At 46.3% G+C, this 24,574-nt stretch overlaps 1 protein-coding gene across 1 annotated transcript in view; it reads right to left on the minus strand.

Moving 5' to 3' along the window:
- Positions 1-4,688: 4,688 nt before the first annotated feature.
- The window catches only part of LOC146176068 (uncharacterized), a 40,237-nt gene continuing 20,351 nt past the window's right edge, over positions 4,689-24,574 (minus strand). The window contains exons 10-14 of the mRNA XM_084581246.1: positions 18,952-24,325; positions 18,454-18,644; positions 17,883-17,941; positions 8,602-8,716; positions 4,689-6,532 (exon numbers count right to left, since the gene is read on the minus strand). Of these exons, the coding sequence (XP_084437372.1) occupies positions 4,689-6,532; positions 8,602-8,716; positions 17,883-17,941; positions 18,454-18,644; positions 18,952-24,325 (7,583 nt within the window). The remainder of the gene's footprint in view (positions 6,533-8,601; positions 8,717-17,882; positions 17,942-18,453; positions 18,645-18,951; positions 24,326-24,574) is intronic.

The raw sequence follows: 24,574 nt of genomic DNA on the forward strand, positions 1-24,574 counted from the left end.
ATATGTCCTATTGGTTGCTCAACGTCCTTTGTGGATATAAATTATGATTCTATATTTCCATCTAATGTGAAGCACTTGCCCTCAAATTTAATATCCAGTCTCCTATGTGAACACCTTGAAAAGTTCCCTGATCACGCTGTAATTGCCACTGATGCGTCTGTGATTGCGCACAAAGCTGCGATTGGAATTTTTTCGGAGTCTCTTTCCTGGAGTTTTTCGGTGCGTGTCCCGGATTACACACCGATATTTCTAGCAGAGTTTATGGCAATTGGGCTAGCGCTACTAAAAGTTCCCTGTAGTCAATCAAAAATAATTTTTCTATCAGACTCTCTTTCTGTTTTGTTGTCACTGGAGTCAGCACGGGATGCTCAGTTGATCCGCTCACTAAAGTATTTCATACCGGGGTGGGTGAAAGAAATACGCTTCATCTGGGTCCCCGGACACAGCGGTATTTTTCATAACGAAACTGCAGATTTCCTGGCTAAATCAGCTCTTGATGCATCTGTTTCTTGTACCATTCCTAATATCACCATTTTTGGAATGTCCCGTTTCCAGCGATATCAATACCTAGCCGCTACATGCAATGATTCTTTGCTATCTACAGCCGAATACCAGCATCTCATATACTCATGGAAAGTTCGAGCATGTAAATCACGGCAGTGTGAGGTTACGATGACTCTTCTGAGATGCAGGATTTCTCGCTTAAATCTTTATTTATGTAGATGCGGGATCATCCCCACAAACGTTTGTGAGGCTTGCGGTGAAATTGAAAATATCGATCACTTCCTTCTCGCTTGCCGAAGGTTTTCATATCAGAGGAGGGTGCATTTAGAAAGTCCAATTTCACGCTTGGGATTTACGTTATCGGTCCCGCTTCTACTCTCCTTCGGTGCGAGTGCGAAAGGATTTGCGCTGCCTCAAATTTGTCAGTACTTACATAACTACATAACAGCTACGGACAGATTCCCCTGCTAATTGCATTCCAAATTTACAAAACTACAAATTTTTGCATCATATTTTTTCATTCAATAACTTTTGTGATCTAAAACCTTTTGTTTTTGTTTAGTTGTCAATTACTTTATTACACTAATTCAGTTTGTGTAGGACATTTGGCAGTCCACACTGAACCCTGGCCAATCCCCCTTCGTGGGTATGTGCCAAATATCAAGGAAGAAGAAGAAGAAGAAGAACTCGGGATCATCTTCAGTCCGGCTGAAAGGTCAGCACTTTGCAGAGAGCTGACCCTACTTCCTAGCCTTAGTTGGTCACATATGAATGTCATTCATGCACGTTACGCGTATTGTTCGTGGGAGCCTATTTATGTTCATTTTGTATTGTAATGTGCCATGATTCGACGTGAAGCTTCTTAACTTCAGGTTATGTCCTACGCCCAAAACGCTTTTTGGCTTGACTACGATTTTGTGGTGTAGAAGCACGCGTTATTCGGCGAGGGTTTTCCTTTCGTCATTCCCCGCCGAAATGTTTTTGTGTTGCTTTGTTTTCTAATTTCGGCTTTGCCTAGCCAATGTTCCTTGCAAGTCCCTCCCTGTTATTGTCCTTGGGAGACGTGAACCTTGACCAATGGCAGGAATTAGTGTATGAACTTTGCGCGGGTTTGCCAGTCATAGCGAATTTTTCCTTCCGTAGGATGCGTGCTTCTCGCGTAGCGTATAGTACCATGCGGTCATGCAGGTTCCTTCGATTTGCTCCTAATTGATTTCTTTGCTCCGCGCCTGGTGACGCGACTGTTAAAGCGACGGGTGTAGCCATTCTTCTGCAGGTGCCGAATATGGCAGCTTCGTTTAGTCTGTACCGCTTGCCGAAAAGCACGTGGTCTTGGCAGAAGAAGGGTTGGGTTGGTGGAGGCCTTGTGGCTGTTCGGATGATTGCATAGTAAGTCGACGCAGCTGCGGGCGTCAGTGTGAGCGTCGGCTTTCTATGCACTTTAAACCTTATGATCTTTACCTTGTCTCTGCCAGGACGCCGAAGAACGGTAAGGACCTGTAATTGTCTTGTTGTAGGGCTGTTGATGTTCAGACTTCACAGTGACCTGTCACCTGTCGCGATCGAGAACGACAAGACACACCGAGATTGCGAGAGAAGCATACAGATGTATTTTCCACAAGCATGACAACGAGTACAACAAGCATGGTCAGTCTGTTGCAATGTGGGCTCATGAAACCGTGGGCTGCAACATAGTTCAAGTTCGAGAACAATGAAAATGTATTGAAGTATTTTACCTACACTAACAATTTTACATGGCAGTCGTACAACGTTCACAACACTTTCTTTGGGTTACAGCAAACATATAACACGAGTAACAATGTAATATACGGCCTCCCTTTTGTTGTACGGCCCCTATAAATTTTGTAAATTTAAACAGGCCTTCAAACTTAAACAGGCCTATAAATTTAAACAGGCCCCTATAAATTTTTGTAACTTGAACAGCGCGTACAACGCTCTAATGGTACATGATGCGCAGAGCACAAAATTAGTAGACAACTTTTTTTTTTCCACGACTCTTCTTATAACGGCATCTTGGCCCAAATGACTACAAACAACTGTACTTTTTCTAAACGAGAAGCAATAATAACAGAGACAAGCTGTTTTTCGCAGTCACCACCTACAGAGTGCGGTGTCATGAGAGATGAGTCATGAAGTGCCGTAAAAACTGCCTGTGGGAACAGAAGCACACACTTCCAAGGCATAATTAGATAAACGTACTAATTCTGCAGGAATTAGAGGAATGCTCACAGATACAGGTGAACGGGTAGTGGGGAGGCCAGACCATCGAGCACATTGAATTAATAAAAGATTGCAATCACACACTAGCGAAGATTAAACAGCGTTACATATAGATACTCTGAAGATGAAATACTAACAGGGGTGTTTCTCTTTTCGTAACTATACGTGCTGCCCCCTACACAATGGTTATATGCACTGCTCTGTACTGTTGGAGGAAATCTCTTACCCATCTGAAGAGTGGCACTGGGCAAGTGATATAGCAGTAGCCTAGGTCACCCTAGAATCAACACGTGCGCTAAGCGAACAGAGCAGGGAAATTAAAGAGGCAGCCCTCGTGACGCTTATTTTGGAGCTATTATACATCTATTATGTGAAATCAAAGATCTTTAGATAAAGATAAGGAGACGAGAAATCTATGGGTAGCCAAAGGCAATTCTTGACCGAGATAGCAAAAGCTTCTTGTATACTTCTTAAATTATGCAATTAACTCCGCAATGATGACAGAACTCTCTTTGGAAAAAGCCTTGTTCTCGTCTTAGCCAAGGGGACAAACTAGATATCTCCTTTCCAAGCTTTGTTGTTTTCTTGTGTGCGTGAACACTAGACACGGTCGGTTTGAAGAAGAAGAAAGCATAATGCCCACGATACTGGCGACCAAACGTTAACACGTTGCTTAAACTTTGGGGAGTAATTAGAAAAGTGCAGTCTATGACTTTGCGCTCGGAATGTTAAAACTAGTTAACAAACTAAATAACAAACTAGTTAAAAAACTCAGCCCTTGTTTTAACCTTGATTCTAGCTCAGTCACCGGACTGTGTTCTAGACTGCCTGTATTGTTAGAGCAATCTGGAACATCTTCTTTTGCGCGGACAACGAAAGCTTACCAAATTCGCATTGACTTTGTGAGGGCAGTACAATAACACAAAGCGGGGCCAATTTATACCGGTAGAGCAGCGCAGTGGCTGTGAGTGCTCGTGTTGTAACGTTCGCGCGTGTTTCTGTACACTCATTGTTCTGTCGACAGTACTAAATTACTACAACTTAAGTGAATGGTGCCTGAAAGCGAAATCACATTAATTTTCTTCTGCCACTCTTTTCACTTTGAGTTACTCTTTCATTCTACCCCTCTTGCGAGATATCCTGACAGCGGGAACTTCCACTACCAGATCTCATGTTTTCGATGTGTGGTCGATATACTCTTTGGTGATCGTATTGCTAGCGACGTTTTCCACATGCACGAAAAAAAAACGCTAATAAAAATTAACAGTGTACTGTTCGTGTGGTCACAAAGATGCACAAGCTCAGAACGACGATCTCATACTAGCACATAAAAAGACGAGCGCAAAAAACGGTGACAAAGGAGCCCAAAATTACAGGACGGGCGCAGTCCTGTCGCACGTTTGTGTTCCTTTGCCCCCCCCCCCCCCCCCCTCCCTTATTTTGCGCTGGTCTTTTTATGTGCTAGTATGAACAAACTGGCTCAAAGAGCTATTTTGATAAGACAATCTCATGTTCTACACGTGCCGCGGCTGAGAGCTCGTGGGAGATGCATGCGACATGCGTTGCGACCACCAAGACAGCAAGGATGTAAAAACTTGCAAGGTGATGCTGAGTGTACTAGCCTCAGCTAATTCACTAATGTTTACTCGGAAATGACCTTACCATCTCACTGTCCCAAACAATTTTCTGCGCATTTGTCACTCGAAACGTTGTACACGTGATGTGACTCTGTAGCTGGAACGGGCGGTTATTGCATTGCTTATTAAAGATAACAGGAAACATAAAATAGAACCCTGTAATAACAAGAAGAAGTGTGCCTAAACAATGGTCAGATTACTATACCTCTAATGAGTTAAAAATGTGAAATATGGCGTGACTTTACGAAGTGTCAGAGCTTCTGTAGAAAGGAGCTCAGATGCTGGAATGAACAGTGCCACCGTCCTCTACTCGCGGTCAGTCCTGGCGACGATGAAGGTGACTTGCCACTTCTTGTTGTCCCTGATCTTGTTGGTCGGCAGCCAGAAGACATTCTTCTCGCGGCCGTGGCGGATCTCGAACTCGAGCACCCCGTCGTCGTCGTCGACCACGCCGCCATCGCTCACGCTACCGCCGTCACCGCTGCTCGCCGCCGGGCTCACCATTTCCTCCGGTGAAGAAGAAGGGGAACCACTTTCAGACACGTTGTCGGGCCTAAGCTGGACGCAGTTGACCACGATGTCCCTCCGGGCAGCTTCCAGGAACTCGCTCATGCGCACGGTGCGAGTGATGGCCTCGATCTGATCGGCGACTGCGGTCGGCGGCGAAGGCTTGAGTCGCATGGTGACCACATCTTGCGGGAGCACGTTCTTTCGCAGGCTCCGGCTCACTCTCTCAAGAAGGACCTCCTTGACCCTCTGGTCGTCCGGCAGGATGCCGTCGCCCTCGTGACCCGAGTCCGTCTCGCTCGAGTCGCCCTCGCGTAGCCGAACCTCCCGGGCCAGGGCCTCTGTCGCCGTGTCTTCCGCCGTAGCGGAAGCACGCTCGACCGAAGCAGCGCCGCTTCGTTGCCGAGCTTTAATCCAGTCCTTGAATCTTACGGCTTGCTGCTCGCCCAGTGAATCGCGCACGCCCGAACGGTGACGCTCCTCTTGGTCTTTGGCAACAACGTCCGTGCGGGCAGGATCGTGAGGTACCCAAAATGGCACAAGTGCCGAGCTTTTCTTAGGTGTCGCAGCCGTCGCTTCCCTTGCCTTAGAGAATGGTCGCCTCGGAGTAGTAGGTTCTGCTGGCCGGGTCCCAAAATGGGTGTCATACGGCTGAGATGATGACACTTCGGCTGTCTTTTGAGCTGCGTGGGAAGTAGTCCTTCTCTCTTGAACACTAGCTTGCTGACTCTGACTGATGGCAGAAGCCTCGGATTCCCTAGACTCCTGCACCTTGGCCACACTCAGTCGGCCTTCTCGTTTCTTGAGGTAAGGAAAGACAGGCTTGGTGGTGTCGGCAGTTGTCTGGGCCGCTTCCTGGACTTTGGAGTGGGATTTTTCTATGGGGGCAAGTTTCTTCTCCTTCGTTGTGGAACGTAGCGCGGGTGTTTCCCTGACTGCACTAGCTGCAGCGTGTTTCCCAACACGGGCCTCCTGGCCGCTTCGTCTCGCAGCGTCCCTCGTGAGAGAGGTGGACCTATACGTTTTCCTCGCTGACACCCTTTCCTCTTCTGACAAGGCACCGTCCGTAGCGACGGCTCTCTCTAGAGACTCCTCCTCGGAGATTCTGCGCAGGTTTTGCACGGATCCATGCAGGCGTGATGTCACTTCTGCTGTAGCCCTAGATGACATCTCCTCCTTCCTTTTTCTCAGACGTTCTTCCTCTTCCCTCTGCTTTCGAATTCTCTCCGCCCTCAGCCTGGACGCCTGGTTGCTCAACACCTCAGTCGTGCTGGTCGAAGCTTCTTTTCTTGCCCTTACTGTCTTCTTGGGCGACCTGTCCGACTCGGTGAGGTTGACTTTCTGGGCGGGCCTCTGGGGGAACACCCTCGACCGGACGTGGCCGTAGCCCGCGCGGGTGGTAGGCAGCGGCGGGGCACCCCTGACCACGGTGAACATGCTTGTTAGCGGGCTGGGCAAGATGGCTGGCAAGAGATTCTTGCGGCCGACGGGCTGCGACGGATGAATGTGCCTGGTCTTCTGGGAGGCAGCGGTTATCCCTATTTCCGTTCCAGCCTCTTCTCCGGGTGTCGTCGTCGCCTTGCTGATTCTTGCAACGTGTTCGGATTCGCCGCGGTCGGTAACTTCCGCCTCGCCGGCTTCCCCTGAAAAGTGAAAAGACACCAGGAAGCTTAAGTTTTAATTTTCATTCTCTTTTTTTTTTAATGAAAATTCGATAGGTACATGCCTATTGTTATTCCAGTAAAGAAAGGCTCTCAGTCATTATTCGCTGAGACTATCATGCAAATTTAGAATTCGCTTGACTGGTACGAAAGGATGTTAGGAAAAACCTCCGAGACATTTTGTGTCGCCTCCCACCTTTGTGAAGTTTTCTTAACATGAAAATGGCAGTTTCGTCGAACGACACAAATGAGAAGCCCACTGACTAGACCAAGCACGTTACCATCTGTCATGGCTTAGAATTTCGACCATCAGCCAACGTGGCAAAAGCCATATTAGAAAAGTTTAACATAACTGAAACGGTACTATAGCGTAGTCGTTTACGGTTTACGGCAAGCCAGCTGTGCATGTACAGTTCCCCACCTTGCTCCACAGATTACAACTGCGCGCGTGCAGGAGGCACGTTAATTCAGTACATTTCTACGGTAACGCGTTTCCGCTATATCAAAACACTGCATTATGAACATTGCACTGGCCGGATTCGAGTTATTTTGAATCTACGGAGTTCTTTCAAGCATGACATATATATGCAGTTTTCAAGCGTTATTTTTCACGCAGGCTAAATTAAACTGACTGCCAGGGTCGGCTTGGAACCTGCAAAGTCTGCAGGTCTCAGCAGCACGAAACAGCGTGGGGTTGATAGTCTCCAGGTCAGGGTTTGTTTTTTTAAGACAAAAGCCTTTCTAGGCTTATGGGTAATATCTAGCATCTGCGAGATGTGTTCGCGAGATTCCGCGAGGTGTGTCAGCGAGACTTCGCGCGTGTTCTGACGTCAACATAATTTCCCCGATAAGGACGTCGCAATAGGTTCTGACTACGACGCCAAAGAAAAGAAAGTAATGAAACTATAACGATTGCACAAACACGCAAGATAGAGGAAGAAGAAAAGAGGTAGACAGAAGAGAAGAAAAAGGAAACGGCTTCGCCATTAAGCTTTTAACTGAACCTGGGTGTGATCCTGTAATCTTTTTCTCAGCCCTTGCAGTGGTCACTTACTCAAGGAACGAGAGCTGGCAAAGGTGAAGACTATAACGTTCACCCCCACCTCACCGGTATTTATGGAGCTCAAATGGACACTGTGGTAACTTCACCCTATCAATCTTCTATAGTAAAGATGGATTCTCTGTGCAGCAGTGCTTCCTGGTTATATTTACGCTTGTCCGGCAGTAGAAGACGTATCCGTTGGTAAGAAAATATAAGATTATCCCTCTAGTCGGTTAAAACTTGCGACTTCATTATCTGAAATTGCGGGCTGTGATCATTCCTAATTGAATAACCCGTTCCCTAGCCTGTGATATATGTGCCCCTAAACTGACGTCCTTGCAAGCATCGCATAGTCGGATGCAACAAAACTCTGCACTAACCGCATTACACAATTCTTCCACGACAAAAAGTATAGTTCGCGGTTAAACCTTTTCTGGCTGCCTAAATAAAAGCTAACCCTCAGACCAAATTAAAAGCTCAATAGTTTTCAATGCCTCTTGCTTGCTTTTGTTTAGTGAAACATTAAAAAGTGGTATTGTTTGATGTTCAGCGGAGTAATACACACGCCGCGGAGTACTGTCCGTAGTTAGCAACTGCTGTTTTTATAAGTTGTATCCTACTATAGTTACGAAATTGGCTGGCGATGGCGCCAACTGTGTTTAGTTTTTAGTATTTTCTTATAAATGATCAACTTCGGTGAGATATATATTTTGTTAGAACTTCGTGCTCTGTAAATGTCGGCAAACTCCTGTTAAACCAACGTTCTTTTCATAGGCTCCATGAGTTCTACATTATAGGGCTGAAAGGTAAACTATGCAGCGTGGATACTTTTGACAAAGGCTGCACGCTGAAAGTCCAGCGTTCGAGACCACTGGGCTTATGGGAGCTCTGCGACACTGAAATCGGGAAGGGAGCACGCAGAGGCCGAGCCGAAGCGGAGCGATCACGTCGAATGACATACAACAAAGTGATGGAGACAATGTAAGTGCTGTCCGCCAGATGGGGCTACCTGTTCCGGCGCTGTAGTCGTCCGCGGGCCGGCTGCGGCCGTACGCCCGGCTGACGCATTCCAGCGGGCCATCCGAGACGGCTCCGGACTCATACTCCTCGTCGTCCTCTTCCCTCTGCGCAGATGGGTGTGCCTGCTGTTTACACTGGTCATCTCACTAATCTTGCATGGGTGATTTTTTTTTTATAAACACGAAAAATCAGACACAATATGCGAGGCAGGACTTTGGCGTGGCTTCCGTCCTTTACCGAAATCATAGGCATCGCTACTGACGTGAAGGCGGTGGAAGGCCACTGTATTCCGGAAGATATGGAAGTATCGCAATTAGTCCGTAATAGTTTGACGACGCATCATTTGATTCATTATTCTGGCTCAATGGAGCACAGATTCAGAGTCAAATCGTGCATATTTCGTTTATTCAGTGGAATAGTTAACCCGTCGACACGCAGCCGACAGCGAAAGAGGAGGGGGAGGGGAGGAGAGAGACATTCGGGGTTGTCTTCCTGTTAATTATGCATTAAGATAAAAAAAATCCTTTGAGTTCAGCTATTCTTTACAAGTAATTTTTCTATTCCAGCTATTCCTTGCAAGTATCTTCTCATCGTAAACTTATCATCAATCGCTTAGGGTATTTTCCCTCTTAAGGCATGTCGCTACCTTTGAAAAGGCGTTTTTTTTTTATGAAAATGACATTTTTTCTTTCTTCGAGATTTCGAGAATCCCCAAACATATAAAAATGTTTTGCAGCAAGAATCATGTTCGTATCTGATTTAGTTAAAAAGTTATAGCTAACTTTCGAAAGGTGGTGAACAGTTCTGAAACCGAAACTGATGTGGTTTGGTAACCGAAACTGATAACTCAGCGATAATCAGCGGCATATACTAGAACTTTTCTGGTATGCTTTAGTATGATATGTAAAGGAATATTCAAAGACAATTTGTAAGGTTTCGTTTTTTTTAAACATTGCTTTAAATTTCTGCAATGGGGATGCATGATGCTGCAAGTGTCTGAGTTGTTTACTTTGCGCGCTTTATGCTACCGCTTTGGACGCTACCGGATTCGCCTTTTCTATATGTATTATTTTTAGTAGCAACAGCAATAACACAGGCTGGACGTTTTTATAAGAAGGCATGGCCAGATTCAGGGCAAAAAGGCGAACTGAAACGGAAGTTTCTCGGCAATCGCCACACGATGAATGCTTTGGAAGTTGGAGAATAATTTTAGAGTGCCGCTGCAAGAACTTGTACTGCAAAGTAATAGCATTATAGATATGGAGATCCTATCATATGTATTTGAAAAATTGGCCTGCCAGGAATGCAAGAAGACGTCGCTCAGATTGGAAGAATGCTCGCAGCTTGAAGTGTGTTTTTATGACGCTGTGTGCCCCTTCAATGATGGCAACAGAATTAAAACAGATATTTTGATGGAAGCAGCCATCCAACCTGGCCACCACACCTTCGTAGCATGTTGCACCAGTGACCAGCATCGTGTGAAGAAGGCCCAGCGTCAATCAACGGGGGAGGTAAAACATCTCCGCGAGAAAAGACGGGCAGCAATCAAATCAAAAAGAGAGCTTGTGGCAACTAAGGAGAGCCCTAGCTATGAACCTGGTGGATTTAAACTTCTTAGGGCACGATGATCTTGTTTCTACAATGATTGAAAAACTTTAGTCTTTTTTTTTTCTCTCTAAACTTGATTTCTTGCACTTTCTTGTTGCGCAAACAGTCATAACTTCGAAATAAATGAATATTTTTAAATGAAACTTTGCACGCTCGTTTCTTTATTACTAACCTGTGCAACGATCAAGGATTGATGAAATCGAATGGTAATTTTTGATGTAATAATGTTTTATGTCAAGGAATGCAGGCAAAATTACATTTTTTTTGTTTTCTTTGGTATTTTTGTTATAACTTGATTCCCAATAATCAGATGGCAAAGATCCTAGTTCATTGCAGTCTGGTTAGTTTGCTAACTCTGTGCCAAAAGGTTTACAGTTCCTGCGCTCTATTCGCTGGTTATGAATGTTCGCGTAACAGCCAAGTTTGGGCAATTTTTTGTCAATAACAAATTCCAGCATGGCTTTTCTCACTCTTCTTTTGCTTTTGAATATCGTATAAAACGGTGCTTTATAAGGTCAATTTGAAATAAAAATTTAATGATCAAAATTAAAAGAAAAATTAAAAAAAGGGGGCAACATACTAACCGATGTTTGTGATGAAATGGAAAACCTTTTATCCGCTAGCTTCGAAAGCAAATATACGGGTTAGACTAACATCGCATCGGTGATTGTGGGTCCCGTAGCGGCTGCAGCCACTTTCAGTGTTTATTCTACACAAAGTGCATCTTCGTGTATGCGATGAATCAAACATGAAGTATGCATACTGTATTCATTGCATTCATTCTTGGGGCAGCTAACGTGGACAACGAACCACGAAATATTAGGACCGGACGCATCGACTGCTCGCAAATACGAATGTTTACTAATGTCCACATACTGAAAAGAAAAAAAGCTTCAGCTGTATACGGCGAATCCAGCAGTGACCTCAGGTGTGCATAATATGCTGCCGACACACCTTCATATCTGCGACGTGATATGAGCGCTATCCTACACACGCACGGCGAGCGCATCATGATGAATGGCGGAACGCACGCCCTTGCAGCTTTATACTACGCACGCGGAAACACCACGAGCCAGTGATCCATCCCCAACAATTGGCCTCCGACACCAAGTCAGCAACACAGCAGATTACAGCTGGCGCTATCAAAACGCTCACTTATGCAACCGGCACATTTCCCCGCATAACGAGGAAATGCGCGCGCGGAGCGGGCACACGTCCACTTCCGGTCGCCCTTGATTCAGGACGTGTGCACGATACTAACAGTAAGCAGGCCTTTGACAGCAGTTACGTATAAGACACTTTGACCGCGCTCCCCCTTCCCCCCCTTCCGCCTTTTCCGTCTGGACACAGAGCAGCCATCCATTTGTAATACACTGAAGCATGTGTAAGCTGCGACCTCTGGCGACGGCCATAAAGACAAAAGGCGAGGTATTCACTAACGGAACACTGGGAAATGAGGAAAAGAAGGTGTAGGGGGAGGAGAGAAAACGATGGGCAAGCAGAACGAGTGACCGGGTGTTGTTCTAACACAGGCGGCCATTCGCAACGACGCCTCGAAGACACGTATACATACACGCGTGCACATGGCACCGACGATGCAGGTCGTTTGGTGGAAACCTCAACTTTGACCCGTGACCTGCCCTCTCCCCAGCGACGCCTTGTTGCGAGGCCACCGGGGCTTCGCAATTTGCCGAACACGCGCCGAACACGACGCCGAGGCTTCTGCAGTTGCCTCCGCACATGACCGCAACTGAGACGAACGTTCCGCAAACACCGCACCTCCTTAACGGTCCTTGTCTCGGAGACCTCAGTATGTCGCCTCGGCAGTCGGGTCTCCCGGTGCGTTGTGGCCGAACAAGTTTTTTTTCTTGCGCAGACGTGCGGCTGGCCAGCACCACGGCTGTGCGAACGATGCATGCAAGGGCTTGAAGACTCGGCTTGAAGCCTCGGCTGAAGGACGTGCAGAAATCACCGCGATTTTGCAAGAAAGCGCGCCTCTTTTGCTTGTATATCTTTACTGTCGGCGTACGAGGGCACACAGTCTTTTTGAAGCCAGAACTATCACCACAGGACGCCAGCAGTCCTTAGCCTTGTCTGTACACAACACCTGCAAATTGATCTGTGTGCAAATGTCAATGTTTGAGAAGAAGAGAGGAAGGGGGTCTACTTTAATAAAATGACCCTCTTACACTTTCAGCTGAGTGTGGGTCATGTGAAATAACCTCGCACCCTTTGCCCGCACACTTCGCAATACCGATGGCTTCCATGTGCATTTGACACCGCGAAAAAGAGGGCGCCCGTTGGCAGGGCAATCGAAAGAGGACGTGATGTTACGACACTTTAAGAGAAAAAATATCTTTTCAAGTGCTGCTCAGCTCTTCCAAACGTTCTATAATATAGAGTGCCTCGCACTTTTCAGCGTGATCATATCTCCGTGGCCTATTGATTTCATCTCTCTTGACAACAAAACACGCTGCACCCGAAAACCTTGTAGTATAAGCCATAGACGGAAGTTGAACGCCTGTAACTCACTGGCTCCTCTTTGGAAACAAGGTCACGCTCGTCAATACTTCCCACGCGAACAAGCTAATGCTATTTAGTGCACAGCGTACGCAATACATGTTGCATAACTGGGGTTATGTTTAAATTTTTTTTTGTCGTTTACAGATTTATATTTTAAGAAACTATGAAAGATACGGGCGTGCCACCTGCGCAGCCACGTTTTACAGTAAGGCGAGCAGCACTTACGTGATAGAGAATAGTGATTAGAATAATAATTTCTAGAATTAGCTAATGAATTTAATTTTTAAACTTCGGAAGCAATATTACGTTGCGTGGTCGAAATCAGTCAAGGTGAAAGGTGAGCCCAGCCTTTAAATTTTCTTACTTGACAATCTATTTCGAAATATCGGGCATCAAAAACTCTGATTTGAAATTTCGTGCAGTGTTCTCGCCCGCATTGCATATTTTTAAACTGGCGTCGCTCACCTTTGTTACCCATCAAAGCCAATAAAACTAAAGCTATTCTCTTTCGTCCGAAAAATAGAAACGTGTTTATCAATGAAGATATCTGATATAATAATTCAACAGTAGATATCGTTAGCTCATTTAACATACTTGGTGTCGTTTTCACAGAACAGATGTCATGGGACGCCCAGGTAGATTACATTGTACACAAGTTGTCACGTGCTGTTGGCTTGACTAATATCAACAAACACACCTTCCTTACTCAAGTTAAAGTTGCTATATACAATGCACTGTTTCACTCGCACATAAAATATTGTCATTTGGTGTGGGGAACGACAACCCTAAGAAACATGCATAAAATACATCGACTGCAGAAAAAAATGTCAATAATTATATCTAATGTTCCTTATGACCATCCATCTCTTCCACTTTTCCAGAAACATAACATAATGGCGATACATGATATGTACGCTTATCACTTAGCTTTAGCCTATAAAAAGGAAATACGTAACAATGTCAGCTTTTTGAGAACTGGCTTGCCTGCAGAGAAAGGAAGTGCATTACCCTACTCGTAACTCAGACATATGGAACGAATTTCAATGCCGCACAAATTATGGTGAGCAGATGATTCAATGTCGCCTTCCAAAATTGTTAAACTTACTGCATAAGCATGATTTTCAACTCGAACAGTCATCGAAAGATGACGTCAGAGTAGTTTTATCAGCGACTGAACCTGTTTGTCTTTGATATGGTATTTTGAAGCCTTCAAAGTTGTTATCTTGATGTACTACCTTTGTGACGGGAATTGATTGCGATTGTTTTTCTTTTGTGTAAAAACTAAATTTTTAAATGTTTTGCTGTCTTTTCTTCTTCTTTTCTGTGTGCGACAGTTTGACAGTGCTATTATTATTACTGTCACTGCTGCATTGCTGACACTGCTATTATTACTACTGCTATATGGAAAGAAATTGGTCCTTTCCTGTTTTTTTACTTTCCCTGATCATACTGCGATCTCGCTTTTCTTTACTTTGTTACCGACTCTCTGTTCATGTGCAATAAGGTGCTGGTTCTTGTCAATTTTTTTATGCGCTATCATTGAACGCGATGTCTCGTCGAATGCACTTCTATTTATTTTATTTTACTGTTTTTTTGTGAACGCAACACTGCTCTGCCTATGTATATTTAATTTGTATTTTCTTCGGGGGGAGGGAGGGGGGCTTTTTCTCCCTGCCTCCCCCATCACCTTGATGGAAAATAAAGGTATTATTATTATTATATATATAGACAGAGTTTGCGTATTTCATGATTTTCAGGATGGGAATATAGTTTTGGCGCCAATACCACGGGCAGAGGTGCCATCTTATATGCGGGAAAGCCAACTCAAGTACCTCAATAAAGCATGTTGCCGGGCTAGTTGGTCTAACGTCTTTTAAAACTGGCAAAAAAATCCTAGCATCCCTTTTTTTCTCTCTTTTGTGTGCGTAAGTTCCTTGCGCCATGGTTTTTTTACCAGTTAAAAAAACAAACAACTCAAGTAGTTTTCAAATAGGCGTTTTCCGGCGTCCGATATTTTAGGACACATTGCAGAAAAAAAGAATTATGAACTGGGTTCACCGTCGGTGCTAGCGCCCATCGGTTTATAATTTTAATATTACCCCATAAAATAAAAATAAAAAGTTGATTACCTAATTGTAGAAAAATAATCGTCTAATTATTGCATTTATTACGGACTGCACAGACCTCCCCGACATATTTCTCGTAGATTTCAAAATAAAATTATGAACACGTCAAAAAAATACCAGGGCACACTGAAGTCTGCTTAGATGCAGTAATGCGAAAGCATTTACGTGCAGCCATCTTTGTTATATGTAAACATTTTTTTAGTTTTGTAATTTTTAATTAATTTATTTTTTATTTTTTATTTATTTATACATTTTTATGATTTATTCCTTTCATTTGATTTGTTTAGTTCTCCCAATGCTCTCCAGTGTTGTTACACGGGATGAGGACAAAAACTTACGAGGTACTTTAGCGACTTAAGTAGTTAAAGATGAAATCCTGAGTTCTGCATTCTGCTACGCAACTGGCGCTAATCAGTAATGAATTAGGTATTAATAATTATTCATATATTGCAAATAATCATTAAACAGGTAAATATCTAAAATTATTTAATTAGGCATTAACTCGGTAATTGATGAAGCACTTGATTAGTCAATAATTAGCAATTAAATCACTATATAGCCATTAATTTGTAATTGGTGATTGATTGACATATGGCCATATAAGGCACGCATTCGCGCATACCGTGGTGGTTCTCTGTGATTGGTCGACACATTATGACGTCATCCCGCCTCAGCCAATCAGATGTGCCGCAAAAGCGGGACACATTTTGTCCACGACAGCATGAGCCATTAAAGGCTTTCGCCTTAATATGGGCACGTTCGAAAGAAGTTGGCATACAGTAGTGTGATACAATTCGGCATACAGTAGTGGTTAGCGCGCTCGTCTGGGACAGCGAAAGATCGCGGTTCGATTTCTGGCATGGACAGGATTCATTTTTCTTAAAAGTGTCAGTTCGTGCGGAGATGCTCTGGAGACAGGCTCTGCCAACGCATTCTAGCGACACACCCCCATGCAGAACAAACTATTGTTTCAATATTGGTACTCCGTTGGTAATGCTCTGGTATATGCAGAACCTGACATTGCAACATAGCACCAATATTGGGTCATTGTTCGTGCTTCCTGGGCAGGCGACGCCACTTATTAGACAATGAATGCTTTTGCATTGAAATTACATTGCACACTAATGCTTCAGATCAAATTTACACTACATGCTGATGCGATTTTTTGGCCGGAAGTCTCAACCACGAACACACTTATCACGAGCTCTTTGGTCCCTTAGACGACACGCTTTTGCAGACCGCCCACGACATCTCAGTACGTTTCACCAGGGGTGCACAGTAATAAGGGAATAATTTCCCACTGACATCCACCCAAGCGCAGCCATGCGGCTGCAAAGGAAAGCTACACAGCTTTCTCAGAAACTTCGTAGTTAAAGAAAAATTCGTCGTGATCAGGGGATCGAACCCGGGACCACCGCCTTTTCTGGGGAAGTCGCTAAGCAAATCAAATGGTAGGGCGAGAGCGAATTGGTCAATAACTCGAAGTGGGAATGGTGTTGATCTAACATTTAGGAGAATCCCTGAAGATGGAGTAGATTTATAATAAGGGAGTAATTACTCCCTTAATTCATTCCGCATATACAAATCGGCTAATGTGTTTTTGGAATACAATGTAGAGAAGATTCCATCGCTATATATAGCGAGTCCTAAAGTAACAAAACCCTTTCACTAAATTGCGTTTGCTGAAAGAGACCCGTATACATGCTCATGTTTCGACGCTCCACTTGCGTCTCGGCGGATGTTTCGATCCTTCCAAGAGGTTAAAAAAAATTGGCGGTGGCTTAGCTTGGTTAAGCGTGGATATCGGAAGCGAAAAGGTTCGGCGACGCCATGGCTTAGCTTGTGGTTCCCTGGCGTAGTTGGTCCACTGCACACTCTTTCAAATGGATTGTCTGGGAAGCGAGGCTAAAACTCACAAGTAGCATAGCCAAGATCATTCACCCGAATTTCAAGGTCCATTTTTCTTAAACGGTTAACCTCATAGTCACATCCTGTGTTCTTCTCAGCAGCAAAACGCGCCCGTCTTGCTGCGTCACTCATACGTCTCTTTTCCAACCGCTGGGTACGCTGTTCTTAACTTTCCTCAGCCCGCCTCTTCCTCTTGTTTTCATTCCGCCGTGCAACAGTGGCTTCGGCCTGAGCAGCAGCACCTGGCGCCTCGTCTCCTGTCATTCTTCTCGTTCCCGGCATACGGTGCCACGCCAATGGCTTGAAAACCCAGCGCAGCATTCTTCTTCTTCTTCTTCTCCTGTGACGTCACGTGGTTTGCGCATGCGCAGTTGTGGCGTTTTCTAACGACGACACGCGAGACTCGGAGTTGACTAGCCTAATGAAGCTTTTCGTTTCAAAAATTGGATGCTGGACTTCCAGCTCAAGAACCTACAACGGCACTCCGCGGAAGTGGTAACTTACGTAAACAGTCTTCGAAGATCTATTCAGAGACTACGCTCATCGTTGGGAACGGACTTCATCTGCTCTCATGACTCTCTTCTCTCATGCATACGATATCTATGTCCTCTTAGTGGTCATCCGACCATGCGGAGCAGCCAAGCATCTAGGCAGGACAAACCATGCACCAAAGTTTGGGACTGTGTTGGCAATGTACGGTCATACATCGGGCCACTACTTTTCGAACGTACTCAGATATTGGGCCCATGATTTGTGCTGCCTGGGCAGACATTGGAATTTGATTGGCAATTCTTCGGGTCTTATCGTAGTGAGCCAGTTCGCAACTTTTGTACTAGGTGTCGCCGTCAAGCGCTGTAATTGGCGATGTAGATCGTCATAGCGATTGTAACCAACATTAACTCCCTTAGCACATAGAAGCGAAGAGGCGGACAGTATCTGGCACCAATTTTTAGTCGCTGTGCCATGCCCTACCTGCCTGCGCCTTCGATTTGCTTCTTATTGTATACCCAGAATGAACGAATTCTCGAGAATTAAATTTGAAAGTACTATTCCCGTTGATATATCTTGCTCGCATGCATACATGCATGAGTAATACTGCACTTACCTTCCTGTATTTGGCTGGCACCTTCCCGTCGTTTGACGTCGAGAGATCTCTCAACTGACCTGTAAAACACAGAAGAAAATGATAATGAATTCGGGCTTAAATACCATCAAGCCGTGTCACTCCGCCTAATTAATGTCAACCCAGGTGACATGACTAGCCACGAGCGGACACTCTTCCCTTTTTAAAAAAGAAAACCACTGACGTAACTGGCATAACCAGTCGAACAGATAGATAGGGCGCAGTTTATAACTTAACATTACGAGTCGTCGAAAACTTACGGGGAAGAGAGTACCGTATATTTTTATTTAAATTAAGCTAAGCCAATCCAACGAACGTGCGTTTTCTTAGCAAAAAGATAGAAAGTGTGGTGCACAATGTGCACCCAAATGAGATCTGCGAAAACATGAATAGATTGCACAGCAGGTATGGTACCTGGTCCAGCAAGGCCTGTACAACTATTTAACTCTCTTCAAGGTGTCAGCAATATGACGGTTGTTGAGCTTTGAGCGCGGTCTCCAAAAACACCTGAAGTAACCCATCTGTCGAGCGAGGTTAGCCGCTCGCCTCTTACCATAGAGGTAACGCTCGTAGTTGCGGAAGGTGTAGGGCCCCGAAAAGTCTCGCATGCCCGGAGCTAGGACGAGTTCTCGGAAGCGGTCCACAAGTCGTTTCACCAGCACGTTCTCGTGCGTCCGGCCGCTGCGGATCTGGTGCCGCTTCAACTCCTGCAGCTCGCTGAACAGTTGCCGCTCCATCCGGTACCTAAGTTTTGCGCGAAGCATAGCAGTACGGTCAGAGGAACCTGTTTTGTTACATCTCTTTCAAAACTTCTCACATATACTTCGCGGTTGAATAAAATGTACAAGAAAGTCTTCATGCTGTCTACACATAAAAGACAAAGCAGGAAACAAAGGCAACAGATAAAATTATCATGCTGTGTCTACTATATCCTTTTGTGCAGCAAGACGTTTTGCTTTGCTGTAAGCCTTTTATTAAGCTTGGTTTTATTACAGGCGCAGAAGTCTATTATTTTTAGAGCGAAGAAAAATCGGTAATTGCATTAACTCACTTTCTAAGGCTCTCTTGGACGGTCATGGTAAGGTCCTCGGAAACCTTCTTGCTCTCCGAGAGAGGCTGCAGTTCAGGCTTCCCTCGGCGCCTTCGCTGGCCTTGACCGCTGTCGCCCGTGCCGTTAACTTTTACCTTGATCTTACGTGGACTTTCAGGAGCCTCTGTCTGAGGATGCCGCATCTCAGATTCAGGCAGTCTCGCTCTTGTGCCGTCTTCAGCCACACTTCCATCGGTATCATCTTGAACAGGCGACACGTCCTCATATTCATCCTCTCTCATCTTGCGCCTAGAGTGCAGAAGTCTTCGTCGTTGTAACTCCAACTCCTGAGCAGCTGAGTCTGACAGGGCGCCCTGGCGATCAGTCCCGTCGTCTTCCTCTGCGGAAGACCCCCCAGTGGCATGCTTTTCAACGTCGCTGAAGCCAGAGTCCTTCAGCGTCGTCGCTGTGTAGTCAGAGCTGCGTACACTTGATTCTGGAGATCGGTCATGGTCGGATTGCGTTAGACTGTGGCGCTTGATTCCCACTGGCTGCAGGGATGCACTCTTTTTGTCCCTGCCTTCCGGAATGCCGCTTGGGCTGCCACGTTTGCTATCAGTATCCTGCTGTCCTGATGCAGTATCTGGAGGAGTGCTGGCCGTCTTTATTATAGATGGTAGCTTCTGAAGTTGGAGGCTATCGTCCACTTTCAGTTTGTCTGCGTTTGTACCGGCTTCTAGAGGTGATGCGACGCTACTTGTGGATTTTATCCGCTGGGCAGCCCGCGTTGGATGACTAATGTCTGGAAAAAGGAACTCCCTTGGTCGGATGTCGTCGAGGCTGCCGTAACCCATGGCGTCCCATGATTTGGTTTTTCGCAGCGGTCCTGGTTTCCGGAGTCGAACCACATCTTTCAGCATTTTTTTTCCAAGGGATGTTGTGTCCGTAGTCACAATGGGGCTGTTCGAGGCGTCTCTTGTTGGTGCAAACGTTGCAAGTCCTGAGTTGTCAAGCGGACTGGTGCAGCTATCACTCAAAGCAGGTTCAGCTTCTTTACCTTCCGTGGACGTTGCCCTAGTTTTAGCGAGAAATTCCAGGGGACTTGTCCCAGTTTCGGCAACTATCGGCTTTATCTGACTTCCGGCAGAATCACTTCCTGCAATGGTCCGCACTTCACCGATGGGGCTTGTGCCCGTTTCTGCGAATGCTGGAATCGCAGCGATGTCGGTCATAGGCGTCTTAGTGGCCTCTTCTATCGACGATGACCTCACGGCTATGTCTACTTCTGTAGAGCCACTACTGCTACGTGACAAGCGTGAGTATTCAAAGGCAACTGGGCTGCAGGATGCATCGGCGACTTCCACTTTGTTGGTCTTTGGCTCCTCTGGTGAAGTGCCAAGACATACATCGGCTGTGGCAGGTTTTTCAGAAGTGGTTACAGCTTCAGCCCGAACAAGATCTTGAGCGGACTGTTCAATGGGACTGCTGTAGGCGTCTTTCGTGTAAGTCTTGTGAGGGCTGCTTGCCTGCTCAACACCGGGTGTCAAAGGGAACGGACTAATTCCGATTTCTGCCGCCGGAAGGGTCTCGGGTGGGCTTGTAGCCTTGTCAGACGTGTCGTCAGAGATGCGTATTGGGCTCACCGCAGTATTGACGACTTCTCGGTCTTCAGCGGTAATATCTAATTCAAGCGGACTAAGAGCGATATCTCTCGTCTCTCTCCCCAAATCCACAACAATTGGACTGCACTCGTTATCTCTCGTCGGCTGCTCCATAGGAGACGTCGCAATATCAGACATCATTGGCATGCACGAAGCATCCGCGTTCATATTTTCAGATGAACCTGTCCATGTCTCTTTGTCATGGACTTCAACTATCATAGGACTTACCAACTGATCTTGTCGGAACAGGGCGATAAAAGGACTGGAAGCGCTGTCTATTTGATTAACGGTCACATCCAGAGGACTGCTTTGAGCATCAACTGTGGACGTAACATCAGCTGGGCTAGAAGCTGCATCTTCTTTCTTAGCTAACTGGGGGCTGCAGACTGCGTCTTTCATCTCTGGCGATTCTTCAGCTAATTCGAGAATGGGACTGCAGGCTGCGTCTGCTCTTTCTCGCTCCTTTCCCAAGTCTGTGCTAATCGGGCTGCATATTGCGTCTTCCACTGCCTGGACGATAGGCTCCACAGGGCTACATGATGCATCTACCTTTTGAACAGCAGGGCTGCATGCAACACTTTTAGTCTCCTCCGCGATAGTGCTACAAGCAGCCTCCGCTGTGTACTCTTCTTCCTCCGGGCTGACGCCCGTTTCAGCAAGTTCAACAGATGAATGTCTGGTACTGCATGCTGTGTCCACCAGGCCAATGTCATCAGATCCGCACGCTTGTTCAACTCTCTTTGGTTCCAGGACAGGGCTGCATGCAGAGTCTCGTGTGGAGGGTGGTTTGGCTATAGGACTCGTGCTCGTTGACGCAAGTTGCCTAACGTGGGCGAACAGGTCGGTGACTGCCTCAGCCACCAGTGGCGAGATACCTGCCACATTCACGTGTGACCCTTGCTCTTCGTCTTTTGTCGTTGTCTCCTCTATATTAGGTTTGTAACTCTCTCCAATAGCTGTGTCACCTGTGCGAGCGTACTCTGGAGAGGCGTGTCTTGAGCTTGAAGATGCTTGTTTTTCTCTCTCGTCTCGAGGCGACGACCGCTGTACGCGACTGTACAAGTCTACAACAGCTTCGGCGACAGTGCTAGAAAGTCTTCCCTCCTCAACTTCGTTGCTCTTTTCCGCTAAACTGGATTTCTGTGTGATTTCAGACGTGGCAAATTCACTCGATGCTACCGGTTCGTCGCCCTTAACAGTGATTTCGGATGTGCGTTCTGTAATTACTTCTTTTCTAGATTTTTCAATAGTTTCTTCAGAGCTTACGTCCTCTTCAAAGCGGTGTAGTCTAGAGGTTTCCTTGGTGACACTCACTGTTTCTATAGACGATTTCAAGTCTTCTTGCATGCCCTCCATCGAAGCACCACTTTGAACAGAATCAACACTTTCGCGTCTTTCCCGCCTAGCATGGTCACCCGGAGTATTTCTGTTTGCCTCCTTATGACGGCTGTCGTCTCCATTACCTTGATCGGACATCCTTTCCTTGCCATGTCCTTTTCGCCGTTCTTTCTTTTTTGACGACCGCGCAGTTTGGTCGTCAAGCTGTCTTGAGGTTTCATCGGCCTTTTTTGTTTCCAAGACTTCGATGACACTGAGTTCCGTGGCGTGCTTTTCAATTATCTCCTCTTCGCAGACTTCTGTCGTGATCATTTCTTCATCCGAACCGCTGGTTTCCTCGTCAAGGCGCTCTCCACGCTCTGGCCGCTCGGATGTGGGTGGTTTTTTCTTGTCAGGCTTCGTTTTATCGCTGCTTTTTCCTTTATCGCACGTTGACCCTACTCTTTTGATTTTCTTTGAATCTTGTTTCTTAGTTCCCAGCGTCTTGTCCGAAACTGTTCGCTTCGTTGAGTACCTGTCGTCTGAATCAGCTTGTTCACTCCTAGTTTCTGCAAGAGATTCACTGGATGACACTTCTTGGAAGAATTTCTCCTCAATTTTAGAAGAGTGTTTTTCAGTTTCGCCGGCCACAACCCGATCACGTTTTTCAGAGGCACCCTTAGAACTTCGTTCCACGGTGTTACGCGCTCTTGTATCGTGTTCCTGTCCATCCACATCCCCTTTACTAAGCATTCCAATTGGCGTGCCTTTTTTCTTCTTGCGTTCGCGAGGTTGGCTTGCTGCTGGTTCCTTCGCTTTAGCTTCCCGTGAGCTTTTGCGCTCTGTTTTGTCTTTGGTTTTAGGCAGTTCCTCTGCCGCTTCTGTCCTGGTGCTTTTATTCGGCTTTCCTGCTGGGATTTCTACTACGGTCTGAGCGCCCTCTTCCAGCCGGACGACGTGCCTATCACTTCTTTGCTCGAGAGCACTGTCAGACATACTGGTCTCACTAAAAAACTCCGCCATTGTAGCTTGACTCTCGATCTCTTCGTACTCGCGATGTATTTTCACTCTAGCTGCGCTCTCATGTCGCTCGTCTACTCTCACGGGTTCTTCCTTACTGTCACCAGTTCTTGAAGGTGCGCGTGGCACCGCTGTGGGTTTGGATTCAGAAATCTGCTTTGGCTTCGCTGTCCGCTTGCCCTCTTCGTTATGAGCACTATCTGAATCTTCTGCTGATGACGACGGTTCTTCAGTGCTCGCTGTCGGTTGTCGGTCGGGCATCCTCGTTTGCCTGTCGCTTGCTTTCTTAACGGAAATGGCGTCTTTACTTGACCTGGCTTTGATGTGACGTTTCTCCGGTATTTCTCTCTCCTTCTGCTTAGCTTTTCTAACCTTTGCTGTGTCGCTAGCAGAGCTCCGTTCTTGCTCAGATGCAGTGTGATCAACAGGTTCCGAATCCTTGGCACGTTTACCACCGTGTCGTGCGGACTTGTCCGGCTGCTCTCGCTTCACGTCAGTATCATCGGCCTCTCGCTGCCGTCGTTGACTTCCGGACATTTCTCTGGAAAGACTTCGAGGAGGACCCTTTGTCTTTACTCCTTTTCCCTTCGTTTTTGTCTTCTTAGAGGACTCACTTTCCGAGCTGCTACGCCCCGATGAAGAACTTCTTCCCTTGGGGCTTCGCCTCGCCTGCTTAAAAGTTTGCTTGACTTTGTCTTGAAAACGTGAAACCTTCTCCGTTTTCAGCTTTTCTTCCACATTTGCGGTCTCAGTTTTGCTTTCTAAACGTGTGGCTGTCTCCTCCACAGCAACCGTTTCACTGACCTCTCTCACAGTGTGTTCGCGCAAACTGTCCTGACCTTGCAGTCGGCGCCGACGAGCTGACAAAAGAGCAAGAAACCGCTCGGCTGCTCTCATGACGCCCGGTGATTTGAGCAGTTGACGAAATGTCCCTTCTGGAACCTGCCCTAATGCTTGAGATGTCACGGGCTCCTTGGTTCGCATCTTGGCCCGGGTGTCTTCTTCAGAGGAAGCTCGACCCGTCTCGCTGCTCTTTCTCTCGCTGAACGTAACCGATGTGAACCCCTCGGGCGTCGTCTCGGCGTTGTCTCGCACTTCGCCGCTTACCCTGACCTCATCACCTTCACCTCCGGAGGGCCTGCGTGTTATCCTTTTTATGATGTGACCCTCCATGCCGTCTCTCTTCTTGACGATGACTTCTTCGACGACACGCTGCGTCGTGGAAGAATCCAGCTCGACGTTCTTCGTTTTGGACTCCTTGCGTGCGGCGTCCTTCTGGGAGATGCCCTTACGCTGAGAGGCTTCTCGCTTCTCAGCACGTCGGTCTTCACCCGATGAAGAGTGGTCTTCTGTCTCCTCGCTCCCTTCCGGCATGTCGCCTCCTTTTCCCTTCGAACCTGTATGAATACCACAGAGTATTCAATAGCAAGAATATTAATGTTGCCGATGTCTGGCGCCACTGTAATGCAGTGACTGCTAGAAGAAGATCACCATGCTTAGGGAAGGCAATGAGGTTTCGTGATGACTGCATACCTGCCTTCTATATACATAGACAGGGGCACTAAACCTTGTAAATGTCATTTACCGTACTGATAATACTCAATAAAATTTGCTGATGTTTAAACAAACGCGGCTTAAACGCTGTC

This window comes from Amblyomma maculatum, chromosome 10, assembly GCF_055883805.1.
Source record: "Amblyomma maculatum isolate TAMU_Amacu chromosome 10, ASM5588380v1, whole genome shotgun sequence".
NCBI lineage: Eukaryota > Metazoa > Arthropoda > Arachnida > Ixodida > Ixodidae > Amblyomma > Amblyomma maculatum.